Source organism: Cnephaeus nilssonii, assembly GCF_951640355.1.
Source record: "Cnephaeus nilssonii genome assembly, chromosome: 16".
Lineage (NCBI taxonomy): Eukaryota > Metazoa > Chordata > Mammalia > Chiroptera > Vespertilionidae > Cnephaeus > Cnephaeus nilssonii.
The window spans coordinates 48,833,587-48,853,999 of record NC_137087.1 but is presented as its reverse complement, the minus strand read 5'-3'; the positions used below and the strand labels follow the sequence as shown (position 1 = coordinate 48,853,999).

Sequence of the window (20,413 nt, the reverse complement as noted above, 5' to 3'; positions counted from 1 at the left end):
TGTTGACTAATGAGTTTGCCGACCACTGCTCTAACCAACCGAGCTACCCAGCCAGGGCTGTGAGGGTTTGTTTTTGTTTTTTTTAACTGAAAATGTTTAAGATCTACTCTCAGTACCTTTCAAATACACAGTATTATATTACTAACTGTAGTCACCATGCTGTACCTTAGCTCCTCAGAACGTATTCTTTTTATAACTGAAAGTTTGCATCCTTTGGCCTACATCTCCTCATTTGTCCTTCTGCCAGCCCCTCGCAGCCACCATTCTGTTCTGTTTCTACAAAATCAATTTTGTTTGTTATTTGTCTTTTGTTAAGATTCCACATTTAAGAGGAACTATACAGTATTTGTTTTCATCTGTTTTATTTCACTTAGAAATAAGCTTTACCTATCTTGTTGCTAATGGCAGGATTTCCTCCTTTTTATGGCTGAATAATATGCCATTGGGTCTGAAATATAATGAGCACTTTCTTGATGTGATGGTTTATTCACACCTATGTACAGAGGTGAGGGGAGAGGCTGGCGTTGGTAGTGATTCAGTAGGAGCTTTGGAAGACCTGGGGAAGAAGGATAATAGTCTGGTGAGCACAGGTGGTGACAGTTGGCTCAGTGCTGGGGAGGATGCCCAGGCTCACTCCCTTGAAGACCCTCACTGGTCCCTGCACAGAGCCTGGCACTGTTTCCGGCTCCCTCCCACTCTTTCAGGAATGGGTGCCTTGCATAGCAGCTTGGTGGGTGCTCATGTTTCTGACAAGTATGGACAAAGGGAAGTTTTCCCCGGAGGCTTTGTAAGCAATGAATATGGAGCCACAGCAAAAGAACAGCACAGATGTCCTGTGGTGACAGCGGCTCCTAGACTGCCTGGGGGTTACCTGGAGATGTAATTGTGAAAGATCCTAGAAATACCTGGGCACTGAAGTCTGGTAACATGTCGGTAGACATTGTCAAGCCATAGATATTTGGATTATAGCTATTTAAAATGTCCTATGATTTAGAGAAGAACCCCAAAAAGCTGTGACCATATGGCTCACTACTTATTGTTTTGAATCAGGGAAATTTTGGTACTAAATAGTGTAAACAAGGTATAGAGAAATGAGATGCTGATGGAGATTCCATTTTGTGTGAATGTGTTTATCTAAACAGCCTTGCTCTCACTGATTAGGTTTATAATTAACTAGAAGCCCGGTGCACGAAATTCGTGCACGGCAGGGGGTTGTCCCTCAGCCCAGCCTGTACCCTCTCCAATCTGGGACTCCTGGAGGGATGTCCGACTGCCCGTTTAGGCCCGATCCTGGTGGGATCGGGCCTAAACGGGCAGTCGGACATCCCTCTCACAATCCAGGACTGCTGGCTCCCAACTGCTTGCCTGCCTGCCTTCCTGATTGCCCCTAACCGCTTCTGCCTGCCAGCCTGATCACCCCCTAACCACTCTGCTGCCAGCCTGGTTGACGCTTAACTGCTCCCCTGCCAGCCTGTTTCCCCCCAACTTCCCTCCTCTGCCAGCCTGGTCACCCCTAACTGCCCTTTCCTGCAGGGTTGATCACCTCCAACTGCCCTCCCTTGCAAGCCTGGTCCCTCGCAACTGCCCTCCCTTGCAAGCCTGGTCCCTCGCAACTGCCCTCCCTTGCAGGCCGGATGCCTCCCAATTGCCCTCTCCTGCTGGCCATCTTGTGGTGGCCATCTTGTGTCCACATGGGGGCAGGATCTTTGACCACATGGGGGCAGCTATATTGTGTGTTGCATTGATGATCAATCTGTATATTATTCTTTTATTAGATAGGATAGAGGCCTGGTGCACGGGTGGGGGGCAGCTGGTTTGCCCTGAAGGGTGTCACAGATAAGGGTGGGGGTTCCCTTGGGGTGTGGGGCGGCCTGAGCGAGGGGCCTGTGGTGGTTTGCAGGCCGGCCACGCCCCCTGGCAACCCAAAGGGAGGCCCTGGTATCTGGAATTTATTTTCCTTCTACAATTGAAACTTTGTAGCCTAGAGTGGAGCCAAGCCTGGGGCTACGGCAGCCATTTCTGAGGCAGTTAATTCACCTTCTACAATTGAAACTTTGTTGCCTTAAGCGGGTGGGCCCGGCCAGGGTGTGCGGAAAGCTTTGCTTCCCCTGTTGCCGCCGGCAACCCTGGCCTGCTCTCTCAAGCTCCATTCTGCCGCCATTTGTTTGAATTTGTTTACCTTCTATAATTGAAACTTTGTAGCTTGAGTGGAGGCTTAGGCCTGCAACGGCTATGGAAAGCTTGGCTTGCTCTGTTACCTGGGAAACCTTGCTCTCTGTGGCTGTAGCCATCTTGGATTGGGGTTAATTTGCATACTCGCCCTGATTGGCTGGCGGGCGTGGCTTGGCTGGCGGGCGTGGCTTATGTATCGGAGTGATGGTTAATTTGCATATTACCATTTTATAGAGAGGATTACTATGCATTTGGACTTGGATACATTGAACTAACTCTGTACTACATGAAACTTGTTGCTGACTGAATAAAAATAAATGACCATTTATATGTCATTTCAGTACATATAACATTTTACTTGCTTAAAGAGTTCCATTGATTTTTTTTTAAACTTGAAAAGTACACAAAACATGGTAGACAGTAGGACCAGAATAAGTAGGCAATTGCATTTCCCCCATTTTCTCATCTAATGGTGGTGTTAGTTCTGTTCAGTAGTATTACTAATAAACCAGAACAGAAAAGCAAGCAAACAACAGCAAAGCAGAACTCATATAATGGCGCATCACCATCCAGGAGTAATGTGCTAAATAACACACATGTACAGTAATGCGCTAACTAACACATATGGACAGTAAAGGGACAAAAGAAGGGGGGAGAGATTTCAAGGAATCGACTGAAAACATAAGGAAAAGTTCTTTCTTGCTGTAATCATTCTGAAAACAGAGAGATCAGTTTGACTCGAGCTGATAAACTTTGAAATGCCATGAAGGGACACCTCTCTGGTGCAGTATTGATGAACTGCCTGAGTATATCATTGGCGTTTTCGTTTTCCTAGCCCAGTAAGAAGAGTCACTGGTACCTCATGCCCTCCTGCCTGTGAATTGCTTCACTGATTGCTGTTCATGTGGGTGGGGTGCCCCACACCATTGCATGCTGGGTTAAAGGGTTTCTTCTCTGGGATTCCTCTGAATTCCCTTGTCAGATGGATGGGAGACCCAGCCTGTGACCAGCTGAACATCATTATTTTGTTCGCTGCTGTATTGTATCAAGAGAGCAACTACCTGGAGATGCTTTATGCCCTCACTGCTCCCATTTCCTCCGCGGGGGATTTATAGGCCTATTCGAGGTGCAGCAGCAACATCACTCTGTGTCTTCAAACAAACGGCCACCCCGCTGCCACTGATCAGTGTTCCTGGGATGGCGGTGATTGAAATTTAGCACTTAGAGCAATTTAATTGGCACCCGGATCTGTTAAACATATGCCCCAACCGTAGGCATGCCATCTGATGTGCCCACAGGGTGCCTCGCACCTCACACATGCTCCCATTTTGCTAAAGAAGCAAGTTTTGAACAGCTCCTTGAAGGAAGCCTGTGTGGTGGTGTGGGAGAGGGGAGGCCCTAGAGCCCAGGTCCCCAGATCCTCAGCATTCCCTTGAACTTGGAACAAACCTAAGTCCTGGAGTTCCAGTTCGCTTGTTGAGAAAGAAGCCTTCAGAATCTCTCCCTGATGCTTAAGTAAATCAAGGCCAGTGCTAGTGGAGTGCGGCTTGGAAGGGTTCAGCACTCCTGGCAGCGTGCTGCCTTGAAAATCAAGGTTAGAATGTTCCCTGCTCACTGAGGCTAGAAGTGATCCCTTGGCCTGCAGACAAAATCCTGGAAATCAGTGTCACCACTTTTCTCCTGAGTTGGAAACAGCAGTCCTGGGCCAGATGTTCTAGGTCCATGGTCGGCAAACTGCGGCTCATGAGCCACATGCGGCTCTTTGGCCCCTTGAGTGTGGCTCTTCCACAAAATACCACGGCCTGGGCGAGTCTATTTTGAAGAAGTGGCATTAGAAGAAGTTTAAGTTTAAAAAATTTGGCTCTCAAAAGAAATTTCAATCGTTGTACTGTTGATATTTGGCTCTGTTGACTAATGAGTTTGCCGACCACTGTTCTAGGTTATAGTTTATCAGGCGAGGAATATGAACCTCAACAGAAAACGGAGCAGCCCCATTTGGTTCTTTTCCTTATGTAAGAAGAAGGGGTGAGGGTATCAGTGCTTAGGAACACACTGCTCTGTTCAGTCTCCCCAAGCTCCCCGGTGCTCATGGACTTCCCATCACCAGGTGGACCCTGGTCATTGCTGCAGGTGCCCAAACAGGCAGCCACGCTGGGCATGAGTTTCAGTGGGGCTGAGAAGAGGTATACCAGCTCTCTAACAACTTTGTGGTTTTTTAAAAATACATATTTTATTTCAGGGAGATGGATAGAGAGAAACACCAATGATGAGAGAGAATTGAGCCCACAACTCAGGCATGTGTCCTGACAGGGAAATCATACAGTGACCTCCTGGTTCCTAGGTTGATGTTCAACCACTGAGACATACCAGCCCGAGTTCGTTCCTGTCCTAAATGGGCCACAGACCCCCGGGGCCTCATCTGTATTTGTATTTTCCTTTGGCATTAGGCAACATTCCAGACTCCTAATAAATGGGTAGTAAGTGTTTGTTGAATTCTGAAAGAACGAACTGCCATGTTTGGGCTTCTCTGAGTGAGCAATAGGTTAGAATCAGAGGAAGACTCACTGTGACATTAATGAAGCTTGCATTTCAGTGCCCCTCATTGGACGGATCCCTTTCCAGGACCTGCCCTTAAGTTTGGAATCATAATCTTATATTCTGCTTCTTATGGAGGGCTCAGGACCCCGTAAAACATAGAGTGGAGCCTGTTCAAATGCTGTGGCTTAGCCCATGGGTCTTCTTCCATCCAGTGGCTTTCCCCAATATTGGGAGATGAGAAGAAACTGATAGAGCCAGGACTACAGAGAAGAAAGGGAAGGAACTAACATTTAAGAACCTCATGCTAAACCAGGATAATTTGCATTTCTTACCTAATTGAACTCATAGCAACCCTTTCTGGGGGATAGCATAGTGAGATTCCAAGAAGCTAAGTATCCTGTCCATGTGGTACAGCTTCTAGGACCTTCTACTCTCCAAACCATCAGCTCAGTGGCTACCTTGCAGGATGCATATTTCAGAGCTATGCAAGTCTTCCCAGAAAGTGTTAAGCCCACCAGGGTAAGAAAGGTCTAGGATGTTCAGGTAACTTGCTGTGGGAGTGGGAGAAAGTTGGGGAAGGGATCAGGCTTGAGCAGTTTCATGGAAGGCACTGGCAAATCCTTTCCCAGTCAGCATAAGGGAATGCAGTAACAATTCATTCAATTATGTTAAGCGCCCATTAAAGGAATCCTAAACCCTCCCTTGGGCAATTTCGCTTCTGTGAGATTGTAATTGTTTGAGACTAACCATGATTTCTTCTTTTGCCTTCAGGTGATTCTCATTTTGACAAAGCTCTACGACTATAACCTGGGGAGCATCACTGAGAGCTCACTTTGGAGGTAAGTAGATAAACGGAGCTAATGATGCTGTGTTATTTAATCATGCCCACCACTGCTCTCCCCCACTCCCTTTTTCCCAGGTGAGAAGGTGAGAAGATCTCTAGTTATTTTACCCTTTCTTCCTCTGCTCTCTGTTCCCTAGGACATGGTTGGGGTTTATCTGAAGTCAGGCCAGATCCTTACTTCTTTATACAATCCTCCTTTTGGTCACAGTCAGATCTTTGTGCTAAACTGTTCATTAGGTTGTCCTTAGGAGTTTTGGTCCCCACAGTTCTCACTGACCTGTGAGCTTAATGGAGCAGTCTGTGTCATGGGCCCATACCTGAACCAATCTCTGAAGGCCAGTAGAGCACTGCCTCTGATTGGTCAGTCCTGGGTCATATGATAAACTCTGAACCTGGGAGAGGATGAAAACTACCCCAGAGAGAATATGCCGGATCACTGGCTTGGGGTCAAGCCCTGAGTCTGTTCTAGATGCTGGAGGGGCAAGTCCCTAAGGGAGACTCGAGCCCCTAGCTGGGGATTCTTGGCTTCATGCAGGAAAGAATTCTAGACGTGAGCCAGACAAGAGGTTAAAGCAGAAGCAAGTATATTGAGTAGAGAGGAGAAGCAGGAAAAGCCACTCCATAAAGAGTAATGGACTCTCCTCACAAGAGAAGGAAGAGAGACCCCAACTCTCTCTAGAGATTGAGCTTATATCTATTTGTAGTTCCTGTGGAAAATTACTGGTATAAGGAAATAGAGCATGGAAACGTTGGGGTTAAGCTTTCCTTTACAAGGTATATTGTGTGAATGGTTTTCCCTTTACGGTATGGGTAAACCATAAGGTATGGGTGAGGAGCTATTAATCGATCTTTGCTGGAAGTTTCTTTGTTCTAGAGGCACCTTGCCATCTGCTCGCATCTCAGGTCAGCCCAGTTCCATGTCAGGCAGCAGGTAACAGGCCCCAGGCTTAACTTTGTTTGACTTCAGTTAATTTATATAGTTCTCATGCACTCTCTTATATTATTCTGATTTGTCAGTGCCCTTATCATAACAATGGTTAACTTCTGATATCACTTTTGATCACCCATCCCCAAAACACACACACACACACACACACACACACACACACACACACACACTAAATGGGAATGGTTATACTAAGAAAATGGTCTTTGTTAATATAAGAAACATTCAAACATGTGAAGAATTTTTGTGTGTGAGTTTATTTGAGCTGGGAAGCAGAATCTCAAAGAACTGAGATAATGCTCTCAAGAAAATGGCAGTTTTTTACCTGGTTTTATACCTTACAATCAAAGGAGAAGTAAGTGGGTTCCATGAAATCCATTGGTGATAGATTAGGGAGGCAGGGGAAAGCAAAACTGGGAAACCTCTGAGATTAGATAAAAAGTAAAATGATAATCACATGCTTCTTTTACATGTAGGTGTGTACAGGATAGTTAACAGCCAACAATGAACATGATGACAATAACAATGAGGGAATTTATGGTCTCCACTCTGGTGCATTGGTTGGGCCCTGAGAGGTCTGGAAAATGGGAAGTTACGCTGACAGTCAAAACTTGTGTAGTCTTAGATGCAAAAAGACAATAGGCTCTGTTAAGGTCAAAGTTAATCTTTGTCAGGGAAGATACTGCTGTAGGACATAACTACCCATTATAAACTGCTTTTAGTTAAAGTTTTAATTTCAGACCATCCTTTGTGGTTATTTTAGGTCTCTGCATTTGCCAGGCCTCCATGCAGGCCTTCTCTGAGCTTGTCAGGTTAGCATGTGGCCCCTTTTCATCCACATCTTTGAGCAGACAAAACTAGTGAGTGTCCACTGCTTAAGATCAATGGGCATTCTATCACCTTTCCTATGACCGGGAAGAATGGTTACCTGCTCTCAATCTCAGAGCTAGGGTCCAGAGGGAAAGACGCTCCCCCTCACCCCCCCACCCCGGCATCTGTGTTAGGTTCCACCCCTGGTCTAGTCCACAATAATCGGGAAGGGAAGATTGATTTACATGGTAGTGATTTGATTACAGAGCCTGCATCTGTTGGGGATTGTATTTGTCATACAAGAGGAGGATCATGGATTGGAATCTACCTTACCCTGCCAGGGGATTGTTCATGAAAGTTCATTTTTACCTGATATCTACTTCCTTTAGGCTTGACAGTATATCCAGGCAGCCCAAGTCCATTGTTCTCACCTCAGGAGGACTCTAGCAGACCAAGGAGAAGGCTAGATTCTGTTCTTTTACTCGATGTCAGGCATTAAGGTCATTGAACTCCTCCCCCAACTAAGGAGGTCAATTATGCAGAGTTTATACCACCAGGACATTTTGTAACGGAATTAAAATGTGGGAAGTTTGGTAGAGCCTCAAAAAGTAGCGTTATTTAAAGCATTAAGAGCCTGACACCTGCTGTATTGTTTAAATTCAGTCCCCGTTCATCAGAATCTCAGCGACTCTGAGTAAGCTTACGCTTCGTTGATAGATTTCTCTAATGTATTTAAATATATGAAAGTAAAAGCCGGCTTTTATACTGCAGTGCACCTGCCACATAAAGTATAGTCGGCATATTAGAAAATTAAAAGGTGTGCAATTCTGTCTCCGTGGGACAGGCTTTTAGCAGCTATAACTCTCCACCTGAGCAGTGGGAAGGACATGCTGGAGGGACGTGAGGAGCAGTTTGTCCTAGACAACGGAAGCTCATGTTCAAGGGCTCCTTTCTCTCTCAGGGCACATTGTTACCCATGCCCCAGTCAGGGAAGAATGTACTTTTCTGATCTTAAGGGAGGAGGATATAAAAATGACATAATACTTCAGTAATATTAGGCCTTCCTTCTGAGGGAGCAACCCCAGGGTTTTAAGATTGGGTGAGTGTGGCAAGAATGACCCACTGACTTTTCAATCTTAGAATCAATTTCACTAAAGGATATATATATACATACACCCATATGTACAGACACACATACTACACCCACGTGTTTTTATTTTTCTAACATACCCACAATAGTCATTTGCCATATATGTCATATGTTATACATGTCATATGTGGCAAATGACTACTGTGGGTATTCTTCATTATTAGAACTACTTATTATAATGCTTTGATAGATGAGCACAAGCCTCAATGAAAATATAGTTTAGAAAAGAAAAAAGGGAAGAAGGAATAATATTTATAATACAAGTGCTTCAGTAGAGCTTGCATTTTCAGGCAGCTCATGATGCCCATCTGGTCTTTGGGGAATCACTTTGGGGGTGCTCATACAGAGGAGACGTGGGACAGGCCTGGGTGGGTCAAGGATGAGCTCCTCGCGTTTCTAGTCACCTAGTGCAGCCTTCCTTGAAGGACAGCAGACTGGTAGTACTGACTCCTTTTTCTCCCACACCAGCTGTACTTTCTTCTCAGAATACCTGCCTATGCCCCAAATCGGGGGGCTTGGTAGAGGCACATGGCACCCCAGCACTGAGTGCAGGACTTAGCACATAGATGATGCTTACTAAGTATTTGTTTTTGAACAGACCAGTGAACACTACAATTCTCTCTCTTCTGCATGGTTATCAATATGTAATTCTGTTTCTCATTCATTTATTCAACATAGATGAATTGTTGAACTCCTTTAGTCTTAAGGTTCTGTCCAGGAGAGGCAACGTGGGTGGGTACATCGATAACAGCATATAGGCTTTGTCCTCCAGGTGTTCATTGTTTAGGGCCAAGGTCTATGGACAGTTAAAGCGAGAGAGGTCCGTGAACTTGCAAGTACCTTGCCATATGTCATTGTATGGGAAAAGTACTTAAGCAGCCACCCAGAACTGCCAGATCCCAGAAGGAGACAAATCTAATATAAAAACGAAAAACTGTCATACAACCATACGTGTTGTGACAAAAATGTAAGTGTTGCTTCTTTACTTTGCTCATGTGTATATTTTCTCTTCTCAGCTAGACTTTAAGCCCTTAAACACAGCACTTTGCTGGTTAAGGATAATAGCAACGAAGCCGCTAATAATGACAACAATGATAGAAACTAGCTCTTATTGAATAATCATTATGTCTCAGGCATGATGCTGAGCACTAGATATGCATCCTCTCAATTTACTTTTACAGTGTATTCAGTGTCACACAGTTAGTAAATAATAGCCCACACAGTTACAAGGATGCTAGTTAATAAATTTTAATCATTTCACTGCTCATCTGTCATCTGGAGTCCTATCTGCCTTATGGTTGATCATTCTATACCTAAGCAAGTAAGCAAATTAAATGTTAAACTTTTTTAAAACTGATATTAGAGAAAGAGAAACATCGATTGGTTGTTCCACTTATTTATGCATTCATTGATTGATTCTTATATGTGCCCTGAATGGGATCCAACCTGCAATCTTGGAGTATAGGGACAATGCTCTAACCAACTGAGCTACCTGGCCAGGGCCGCGCAAACAAAATTTTAATCTTACATGTATCTGTTTTTCAAAGAACTATGACATTCTGAGCAGCATTTGCCCTATTCTTGAAAAATACCGGGCCATGGGAAATAGCTTCTTGTTCAACAAATAGATACATGAACTTTTCAATTGAGCCCTTATTCTTCACATCTTTGACCAGCTGAATCATTAGCTGGGGGCAAGTGGCAAATGCCTCTGGGGTGTTAGAATAGGAGAGAGACCAAGAGGTGGCTGACCTTGTGGTAAAAGTCCTAGGTCTTTTGACCTCACTGGGTCAATGAGCCCCGGATGGCAGAGTGAGAGGCCGCTGTACTGAATGAATGAGCTTTCACTCCCTGTTGGACTTGTCATTGATTACACCTTAATCCTGGAGCATGTTGTTGATTTGGTTTTGTGTTGTGCTGTGGTTCACTCAGGGGAGTCAACCTGAGAAGGAAGGAGTATGAGCCAACACAGAACAATGAACTACCCTTCAGAATCTTCACCTTACAGTGGATTAAGCTTTGAGATTTGGTAGAGCTGGTGGTTTAACCATATTGAAGCAAGATCAGCTTTAGGGCTGAGATAAATAAAACATCAAAATCTGGATACAGTATTTCTGAGTAGAAATATATTCATCCTTTTCCAGTCTGGTGCCAGGGTAATCAGCGAGGTGCTGACAGAGGCTTAGCTGGTGAAAAAGCCCTAGGCAATTCTGGAAGTACCAAAGAGTGCTGTCTTAAAGGAGCGCATAACCGCCAGTGCCTCTCTGTGACAGAGCCTGCCTGACACAGCTGACTTCTTTTCAATTTCAGTGGTGTCTTATTTTCAGATCCACATGAAACACACACAATCTCTTGAACAGATCTCCAACATTATGCACTAGTCAAACAGCAGTTCTTGCTCTCGGTGGGACAAAGGAACATAGAGTTCAAGTAGAGAGAGTGGGTTAGGTTGTCTGTTTGATTCTGCACTGGGAGCCAGACCTGTGTCCTTATCCCAGGAGCCACTTTGTCCCATTCTGGGTGTAACACACAGTGATTATTGAGACGTGTCCCAGTGGAGTGTTTGTGGAGAGAATGGCGTGGCTTAGACCAGTGTTCTCTGGAGAGTACCCGGGGTTCAGGCTGACAGAAGCTGACCTGAAGTCGGTGACTCTGCCAGCCCCGTGGTGGTTCCCATTAGCTAGTGATCAATTTTCCCTTCCTATTCCTCATCCAGGGAAAAGCAAAGGGCACCTCGGGACAGATTGTTAATCCCTGCCCCAAAGGAAATTTTGCTATAAAACCCAGATTTCTGTCAACTCAGAAAACAAGGATAGAACAGAAATACCCGCCCTGAAAAAGGAAGAGAATAAAGCTAGAGTAGGGTCATTTCCCTGCAGGAGAATTGTTTGTGTTACACAGCCTGTTATTCTCCAAATGTTTTCTGCAGCCCCAGTGGCCCCCGGAGACCCACATCCCCAGCAGGATGAGGAGGTGCTTTGGATCTGGTCCTTTGGATTCTGTCAAGCGTTATAACTCTCTCCCATCTGCATAACTGTGTCACACGGAGCACCTTGTAGTTCCGGGAATTACACATTTACTTTATTAAAACTTATTGCTATTTTTAGAAAATAAAATAGAATGTAGGCCTATTATGATGAGCCAAACAATGAAGAGACAACAACAGCAACAACAAAAAAGTGAATAGAATCTTAATTCCCACTCAGATCCGACTTCCCCAAGGGGAGTGATGTTTAGAGTTTTGGGTGAGTCTGTTCATATCCTTATGACCCGACTCGAAAATGCCAGCAGATATATACTGATATCAGGGTCACATTTGTGTGTGAGAAAATAGGAGTAACTATTCATAGGACTCTGACGACCTGCTTATTTCACTTAATGAGTCACGGGTGCCTGCCCAGAGGAATACATTAAAAAAATGGGTCAGGTCTATGAGCATCAAATAGTGTGGATGTTGTGTACTAAACGATTGCACACTTGGTTAACTTCTGCAGCGCTTCAGGTGTGCTCAGGGCTTTTTTATCCTCATAACAACCCTATAGGCCGGGCAGTACCAGTAACCCAGTACATATCAGAGAAATGAGGCTTAGAGAAAGTAAGGAATGTGCCCCATGGTCACATGGCAGTAAGTTGGCAGAGCTGTATCCCAGGCGTGTTCTTTTAATGCCTGTGCTACACTGCCTCTCCATTACCTTTTAAATGAGTCTTTAGCTAATTTCCCACAATATTTGCTATTACTTAGAGTGGTTCAATAAACATATTTGTAAGCAGGTTCTTGCGTTTTGGTAATTTTCTCTCTGTGGAGTACTCTAGAGTGCCGAAGGTGATATTGCTGTAGCAACATACATGCATTTATAATGTTGGTAGGTACCTGCGATTACTTCCTAGGAAGGTTGGAGCAGTTCACGTACCCATGAGCAATGACAGATTGTACATCTCCCAATGATTTCACCAGCACTGGGTATTTTCAATACTTAAAATTTTACTAGTTTTGGGGTGAAAATGGTGGCCTGATCTGTGTGTTTTAAGGGGTGTTTCCCTGACTATTCGTGATACTGAGCATATGTTCATTGGTGGGTGACAAGGTTGACCTCCTTCCCTATACCGCAAGCAAAGGTAGTTGTTCCTTCCTCAGTAATCCTGCAGTGTATCATGTAACTTTGTCCTACACTGCTTATCAGATAGATATTTGGTTGCGTTTGCACTGTATTCTAGGCACCTTTAGGTGCTGATAGCATGGCATATTGAGGAAACTGCCCAAGATTGCCGTACAGTCTTTGTGTGCACAGAGTACTTGGAGATGATTTTGGAAGAACAGCCATGGCTAGTTTTACATAGAAATGCATAGTTTCCTGTACTGTGTGTTCCCAGAGGAAGTAATGCACCATAGAAAGATTTGGGGCAAGGGAAACACTTGATTAAAGGTGAATTGAAGGGGGAAATGATCTTGGCCTCTTGTTGAGAATTCACTTGGAAAAGAGCAAAATTGCTGATCAAGAGGACAGTGGCCATTGAGGTAAGAAGTAAGAGATGAAAGGGAGCTGACTTTGTGGACATGAAGACTGTAGAACGGAATATGGGGGCGGCAGTCATTCCAATTGATCTTATAAAGTGAAAATGAACAGGGCAATTGGATGAGTGGGAAGGTGAGAGGGAGAGACATATCTCAGTGGCTTCCGGCCTTTATCTTGGAGAGTAGAGTTGACAGTGAGGTATGTAATGCACACATCTGCTCTACTGACATGGTCTACTGAGCACCTACAACTAGTGAGTGAGAAAAGGGTATGGAGACAACTCTTTTTTATTTTTAATCTTCTTATAGAGGTTTTACTTTTATTATTTTTATTTTTTAAAACTTATCTTTATTATTGAAAGTATCACAGATGTCTCCCCTTTATCCACACTGACCCACTCCCCCCACTTTTGCCCCCTTCCCAGCCTTCACTGCACTATAGTCTGTAAGACAACTCTTTGATGGAAGAAGCTGTAAAGGGAAATAAATGAGGAAACATGACGTTGCATAACAGAGGTCATAGACTAAAGGGACTTTCTTTAAGTGAGGACCACCCTGACCATGGTTTGTAGGGTGAGCAATCAGTGGGAAGAGGGTGAAAATGTAGGAAAACTTAGGGGGAAATAAAGTTGGTATAGAATCAGGTGGCAGAGAGGATATGAATTTGGAAATTACACAGGGGAATTATCCAGCCCTGGTAGATCAGGGTGGAGAGGGGGCTGGGCAGAGGGGGAGCATCCCTCTCACCAATCAGGAGGCCAGAGGGGGCTCTCACATAGAGCAACTTTTCTGAGAAACCCAGAGCTCAGGGAGCTCCTGCCCTTGGGTGTCAGGTCAATGGCGAATGGACTTCAGAAGAGGCTTACAAACTGGGAGAGCTGCTGAGTGGACATGGAGAGGGACTAACGGCTCAGGGACACACAAGTGCTGTGCAGGCAATGCTTGGGTCCCAGTGGAGGGTTGTGCTTCCCTCCCTTGGGCCTTGAGTAATAATCAAGGAGGCAGCCGGCTATGGAGTTTGGAAGAGGCACTGAGAAAGCACAAGAGGGCAAAAGGACTGAGTGGGTGGGAATGGTGGATGATGGGGTCTGGGCTAAATAGAGAAAAAAAGGTGAAACTGGCGTTTGGGGTCAGGCAAACAGTAAAATAGCAGGACCCTCAATTGGATCATGTTTTAAAGCCTAAGAAACACTTAAGAATAGTATGCAGAGAAGTGTGACTTTTCACATTAAATTTACAACATATGTAGCCCCCAGGGGACTCTGGGAAAGGGAACTGGTCATGGCAGGTGGTGGTAATCAGAAGAGCATTTTATTAAAAGCTTCTGGTTAGAAATCCACTGAGTTCCATAGGAGAAGGCACTGCTGTGTTTCTGTATGTGTTGGGGGCAGATGGATCTGCTATCAGGTCCCCCACTTTCAGAGATACATGTGATAGCTCACCCCTGTACCTTCGAGGAACACTAAGCAGCCTTCTCTTTTCTTGTTATGGTTGATTTTCTCCAGGCAGCTCCTAACCCAAGACCTAAGACCTGCATATTAACCACATCCCACAGTCATCGAGCAGGGGGAGGGGAGGTGGGGGGGCGGGGGAGAGCACCCGCATATCACATGGGCGTGATGTTAATTTCCTTTCTGGCCACCATTTTTTTTTTTAAATTAGTATTTTATTTTTTTCTAAATACAATTTGCTCTGGAGCCCTTGCTCAAAATGTGCTCCATTTATATTTAAACATCCTTTTTTTTTTGGTTTGTTTTAGTTTAATTTTGTGGACACTTAATTGACTGTGCCTTTGGCTTCTCCTATTCCTCTTCTATTGGGTATTCATATTTCTTGGCTTTGACCACCCCACTTACTAGAATTCTCAATAAAAAAAGATCATTATATGCTCCCAGGGACGGTGAGCCACTTGTAGGATCGGCCAAACAGCATGTGCTCTTGGAAGGCTGTTCCATCCGCAGGTCAGCATTGGGGCTTGGGCGTTGGACTTCCTGGGGGTGAATCTAGGCTCTGTCCACTTACTCTGTGGTGGTGGGGAGGTTCCTTTAGTTCTCTGCTTCATTTCCTCATCAGAAAAACCGGCTGTAATAGTATTTATCTCTTGGGATTATGGTGACACTTGAGTTAAATATGCATCGGTAATAGAAAACAAAAACCTTGGATCTTGTATTTTTCTAGTCTTTGCTTGAAATACATTTTCCTTTTTATTTGGTTTACCTAATAAATAATTATAGACATTAACTTTGATGATTTCCTAATGTGCAAGGCACACCGCTAAGCACTTTATATGTATCAACTAAATTAATCCTCACAATAACCCTGTGAGTTTGGTACCATCTTTATACCCATTTCATAGATGAGGAAACCTGTACACCTGGTCACAAGAATGCTGAGCAGTCTGTCTCCAGAGCCCAGGCTTTGAAACCCACACAGACCATCTCCTGTGTGATCCCTATCCTGACCGCCCTCTTTCCACACGGAATGCATTACCGCACATGTGCTGTTACTTTTGCCATCTTCTCCTTTTCAAATGTATCATTTTGAATTGTAAGCACTTTCTGTATTTTTATTACCCTTACTGGGACTATTTTAAAGGTTGCTTGTTATCTTATTCACCTTTGCATCCTCAGGAGCAAGACCAATTCTTTGCCCATACGTGTTCCCTGAAAAGGAGCACCGAGACACATATATTGGGGAAAGAAGATTTTAAAAAAATTCTCCGTGTCATCTGTGGACTTAATTAATTGATGCAAAGCTTGTTCCATGCTATATCTCACAGGCAATCCAAGGTTAACGGAAGCTAGTTTACTCAGATGTCAGGTCTTGCTCTAATTTATTGTCATCGCCCATCAAGGAGGTGACAAATATTAATTTGACTTCAGCATGTCGAGCAACATGTTGTGTTGCATGTCTGCAATGAGGGTCCCGTGAGTGTTGGAAACTGATATGACGGTAAAGTGGAGATGAGTTAATTTCTGTTTATGTCCCTTCGTTTGTTTTCCTTCTGTTCACATTAGAGTGTTGCTTAAAAACGAATGTCATGTGGAGCCCGTTTGAATCAATCCTGAGCACAGCACACTGTGCTGTCACCAGAGAATTAACTTCAGGCAGGGGGATAGGGGACACTGTTGAGACCAGGCTCAGCTGTGATCAGTGACCAGGGAGTCATGCATGTCACCAAAGCTGGCATCCAGGGAGGGGGCTTTGCCCTTTGTATTATAGGACAAGGGGAATGCAAGTAGCATTAGCAGAGAATTTTAGAAAACGCTGTTCCTTCTTTCAGGTGAAGTTTCCGAGACACTGTTCATCCATGAATCAAGCCAGGGCACATTCAGCTCTGTTCTCCTCTTTCCAAAGGGAAATGGTGTGCCGGAGAGTTATTCCTCAGCACAGCTTTATTTCTTTCTCCTGCTGGGATGTATTAGCAAGGTCATCACCTTTGCTTTATTGGTTTCAAACAATCTGTGATTGTGGAGGATTATGACTTCTTAGCTAAGCTTGCAGAAGCCAGAAGCCAGGAATGCAATCAATTCATGAAAGGCACAGGACTTATTTTATTTTTCTTTTAAAAAATGTATATATCTTTTCTGCCAGCATTTCTGGGGACTAAGACTTAAAAAAGCATTTGAAAAGAATTGATCTTTGAATGTCCTGCTTTATCACGCCTTTCAAATAAGAACACTGAGTCAGGCCAGTGTGAACTTAGCTTTGACTCCGTGAGTTTGAAAGAAATAAGATGACTTCACAAAAGTCCGTCTTTTCCCATCCCCAACTCTGACCCACATTAATTGGAAAATGTGTACTCATTGCAGTGTGCAAAACACGTACCTTTTGATGCTATTGGGGACTTGGATTAGCCATGCCTACAGTTTGATAAATAAGTTCTCTTTGTGGAGGGGCAAGGAGATTTTTGGTCTGAAAACCCTTAGCCCTTGATTACTATTTATTGGGATATCAGGGTTATTTTTTGTGTTTTTATTTGTTTGTTTGTTTTCTTACATTGCCATCATTTCCCAACTTTCTGGGTCAGCCTTTCTCCATTTGTTATTGTCATTCTCCTTGTTGAGAATCTATCACTTCTAACCTCTAAGGAGTATGAACCAGGAGGTCACAGTTTGATTCCAGGTCGGTCGAAGCATATGCCCAGGTTGTGAACTCGTTCCCCAGTGTGGGGTGTGCAGGAGGGAGCCAATCAATGATTTTCTCTCCTCATTGATGTTTTTATCTCTCTATTTCTCTCCCTCTCTGAAATCAATAAAAACATAAATGAGTATCGGAATTTAAACTCCACTCTTCCTTCTACATTGCATGGGAAAGTTCCTCTTTCTGGGTTACAGAAAGCAATCCCAATGACTGTCTCTTAAAAATTTAACAAACAGATGTTATAACACGGAGACTATCCTTTTCCTAGGCTCCAGTGAGTCCCAGCCTGTAATAGCCTTGGCAGTCAGACTTTTGCTGACACCAAGTGCTTCTAATGCCTGCTGCACTCTTGATGGAAGTCTGGCCTTGGAGTTCCCCTTCTTGGCAACTCTGCAGAAGTCAGAGGCCGATGCTCAGATGCTGAGATGACATATGAATCTGTGCACTCTGCCTGTACCCACCACTTTTTAAATTTGGGTCAGTTTTTTGGTATCTATAAAACTATAAGACTCTTGCCTGGCCAACGTGGCTCAGTGGTTGAGCATCGACCTATGAACCAGGAGGTCATGGTTTGATTCCCCTTCAGGGCATATGCCCGGGTTGCAGAGTTGATCCCTAGTAGGGGGCATGCAGGAGGCAGCCAATCAATATTCTCTTTCCTCATTCATGTTTCTGTCTCTCCCTCTCCCTTCCTTCCTAAAATCAATAAAAATATATTTTTAAAAAATCCAAAAACTGTAAGACTCTTGCGCAAAAGGACCATGCTTACTTATTCATTGGGCAGTCAAAGCACATGATACAATTGCTCCTTCAATCACCAGGAAGCATATAGGATGAGGAAGGTGGGCAATGGAGTCAGCTACTATCAGTGCTCCAGGCAGCAGGGAACAGCTGAGGTGGCTGCTTCCATGCAGCCCTGATTAGCTCAAGTTCACTAGCCACTATGACATCCTGAGCTACATCAAATTGCCACCTTTGCTCTTAGGTCTGAATTTATTCATGTTCCTCTGTTACAGAATTTACCAGGCAGCCAAAAAAATATGCAGGCATACAGGAAAAACCCATTTATTTTCAGATGTTTCACATGTACCTGTATAGTGACTCAGGGGAGACTGTTTCTCTCCAAATCCTGAGCAAGCCAATATGGAGGAAGCTTTCTGTTTATACCCTTTGGTTTCTTTGTCCCGCAAATATGTGATGGGACTTCTGGACCTTTCATGGGCTTTGCAAAAAGCCCCAGGTGTTGGGATGGGGGCCGTGAGACCACACCTAAAGGCCTGGCCTGGTGCCAGTACTGAGAACCCCGTCTGGGCGTTGTTCATGGCTTATGGTCTCTGTAAAATGGGAGTACTTAGGTAAACTGATCTTGTAAGACCAGATTGTGGAGAAAGGGGCGGTGACTTAATTATAGGCTATCAAGAATGTACATTAGGTTACTGGCACAGATTCAGATTGCTAGCCCCCCCAAAAATGTCTCCTTTTCCCCATCACCTCATCTTTCCCAGGTATAACTCTGCAGGATATATTCAGATTGAAATTTAGGGCCAGTTTTTATTCCAAAGACCCATTGTAGCAGGGCAAAGATCAAGGTGCAGTTATAATGGCAAACATCAAGATGATGGGTATGTGGTGTGCTAAACCCTTGAAATAGGCCTTGTAGAAAGAGAGAGCAGACCAAAATTGTGGATTTTTGGTCCTCTTCCCTCCACTTCCTAGGCCTGTTTTCTTCATTGATATATGACACTTTCGACCATCAGTAGTCCCTTATAGCCACCCACTGAAATAAAAATGGCCTTCCTTTTTCTTGTGGATTCTTTTTTTTTTTTTTAATATATTTTATTGATTTTTTTACAGAGAGGAAGGGAGAGGGATAGAGAGCTAGAAACGTCGATGAGAGAGAAACACCGACCAGCCGCCTCCCGCACACCCCCCACCGGGGATGTGCCCGCAACCAATGTACATGCCCTTGACCGGAATCGAACCCAAGACCCTTCAGTCCGCAGGCCGACGCTCTATCCACTGAGCCAAACAGGTTTCGGTTTCTTGTGGATTTTTTATCTTTATGGAATAAATATTGTTGAGTTGGTTACTTAATCTATTCAAAGCTTAGTTAATGTTATTCTCTCTGATCCCATTTTCTTCATCTGGTAAATTGGACCAATAATACTTCAGCATTTCAGATTCAAGGGAGCACACATATGCTAATTCAAGATTAGATTGAGGGTCCATTGTATTAACTAAGGGCAGAAACTAATAAAAAACAAGGTGGTCCCAAAGAACTACCAATGTTTTGTCAGGGTAGGGTAGTGATCTGCTATATCTGAGAAGTCTACTATTTTGATTTTCCACATTGCTATTATAGCTGAGGCTTGCATTATATTCAAGAACATTTTTTTCAGTTAATATTTCCTATTAAGGGAATGGAGATATAATTTTCCTCTGGGGGTAGGGAGAAACTTATCATCATCAAGACCACATTTGATCTGTGGAATAAATCAGTGGATCCTTGAACAATATATTCGCTTTCAGCTTTCCAGTATCCATGAAAACCTAATTGCCCATAAGTACATCTCATACAGATTTATGTTCAGGAGAAATGTATGTGAAGCCTCAGATACATAGTGGGTTAATTCCGGGGTTCTTGTTCCAACATTAAGAAGGGTTCAGCAACCTGGAGAAAGGCTGTGTGTAGATTAAGTAGGAGTCCAGAGACGAAAGATAATTTTGAAAGGCATTGGGGGTCAGAGGAGCCTAGCTGAAGGAACTAAGTTCTCAGGACCCATTGCTTTTTATTAACACAAATTGTCCTAAGGCAAGGTGGAGATACACATTTCAAAGACCAGGGTTTCCTACATAAGCATTGTCAGATTGGGGAATAGCCTATGGCTGTTCAGGTGTTTGGCCAACGGGAAGCAATAACATGTAGATTAAGAAGCCCTGAGCTGTCTGGCAGCAAACAATCATCCTATTCAGGTTTGGGGGAAATGCCTTTAGCTATTCCAACAGGTGATAACATATGTGACTCAGCCCTTGTTGAGTCCCCAAGTTCCATCAACCTTTTGATGAAACTCTTGCAATTATGACATGCTGGAATTGGCTTCCAGCAGTGGGTCTCATTAAATATAAGTTTCCCCTATTCATAGCATTTTCCATACATTCTTCCTTTCTTTGTGCCTGAAGGGGCTGGTATTGATCCACCAAAGATGTACTGGGGGTAAAAGAAAGCCTGCTCTTAGGTCGGCTAACAGAAATTTAAGCTCCTATCTTGTACTTGAGTGTCTCTTCACTACATTTCAT

At 44.0% G+C, this 20,413-nt stretch overlaps 1 protein-coding gene across 5 annotated transcripts in view; it reads left to right on the top strand.

The window, feature by feature from the left end:
• The window catches only part of SORCS1 (sortilin related VPS10 domain containing receptor 1), a gene marked incomplete at both ends in the record, with an annotated part of 468,623 nt that overhangs the window by 159,308 nt on the left and 288,902 nt on the right, over nucleotides 1-20,413 (top strand). For all 5 annotated transcript variants that reach the window (XM_079793712.1, XM_079793713.1, XM_079793716.1 and 2 more), the window contains one exon: nucleotides 5,482-5,549. In XM_079793712.1, the coding sequence (XP_079649838.1) occupies nucleotides 5,482-5,549 (68 nt within the window). The remainder of the gene's footprint in view (nucleotides 1-5,481; nucleotides 5,550-20,413) is intronic.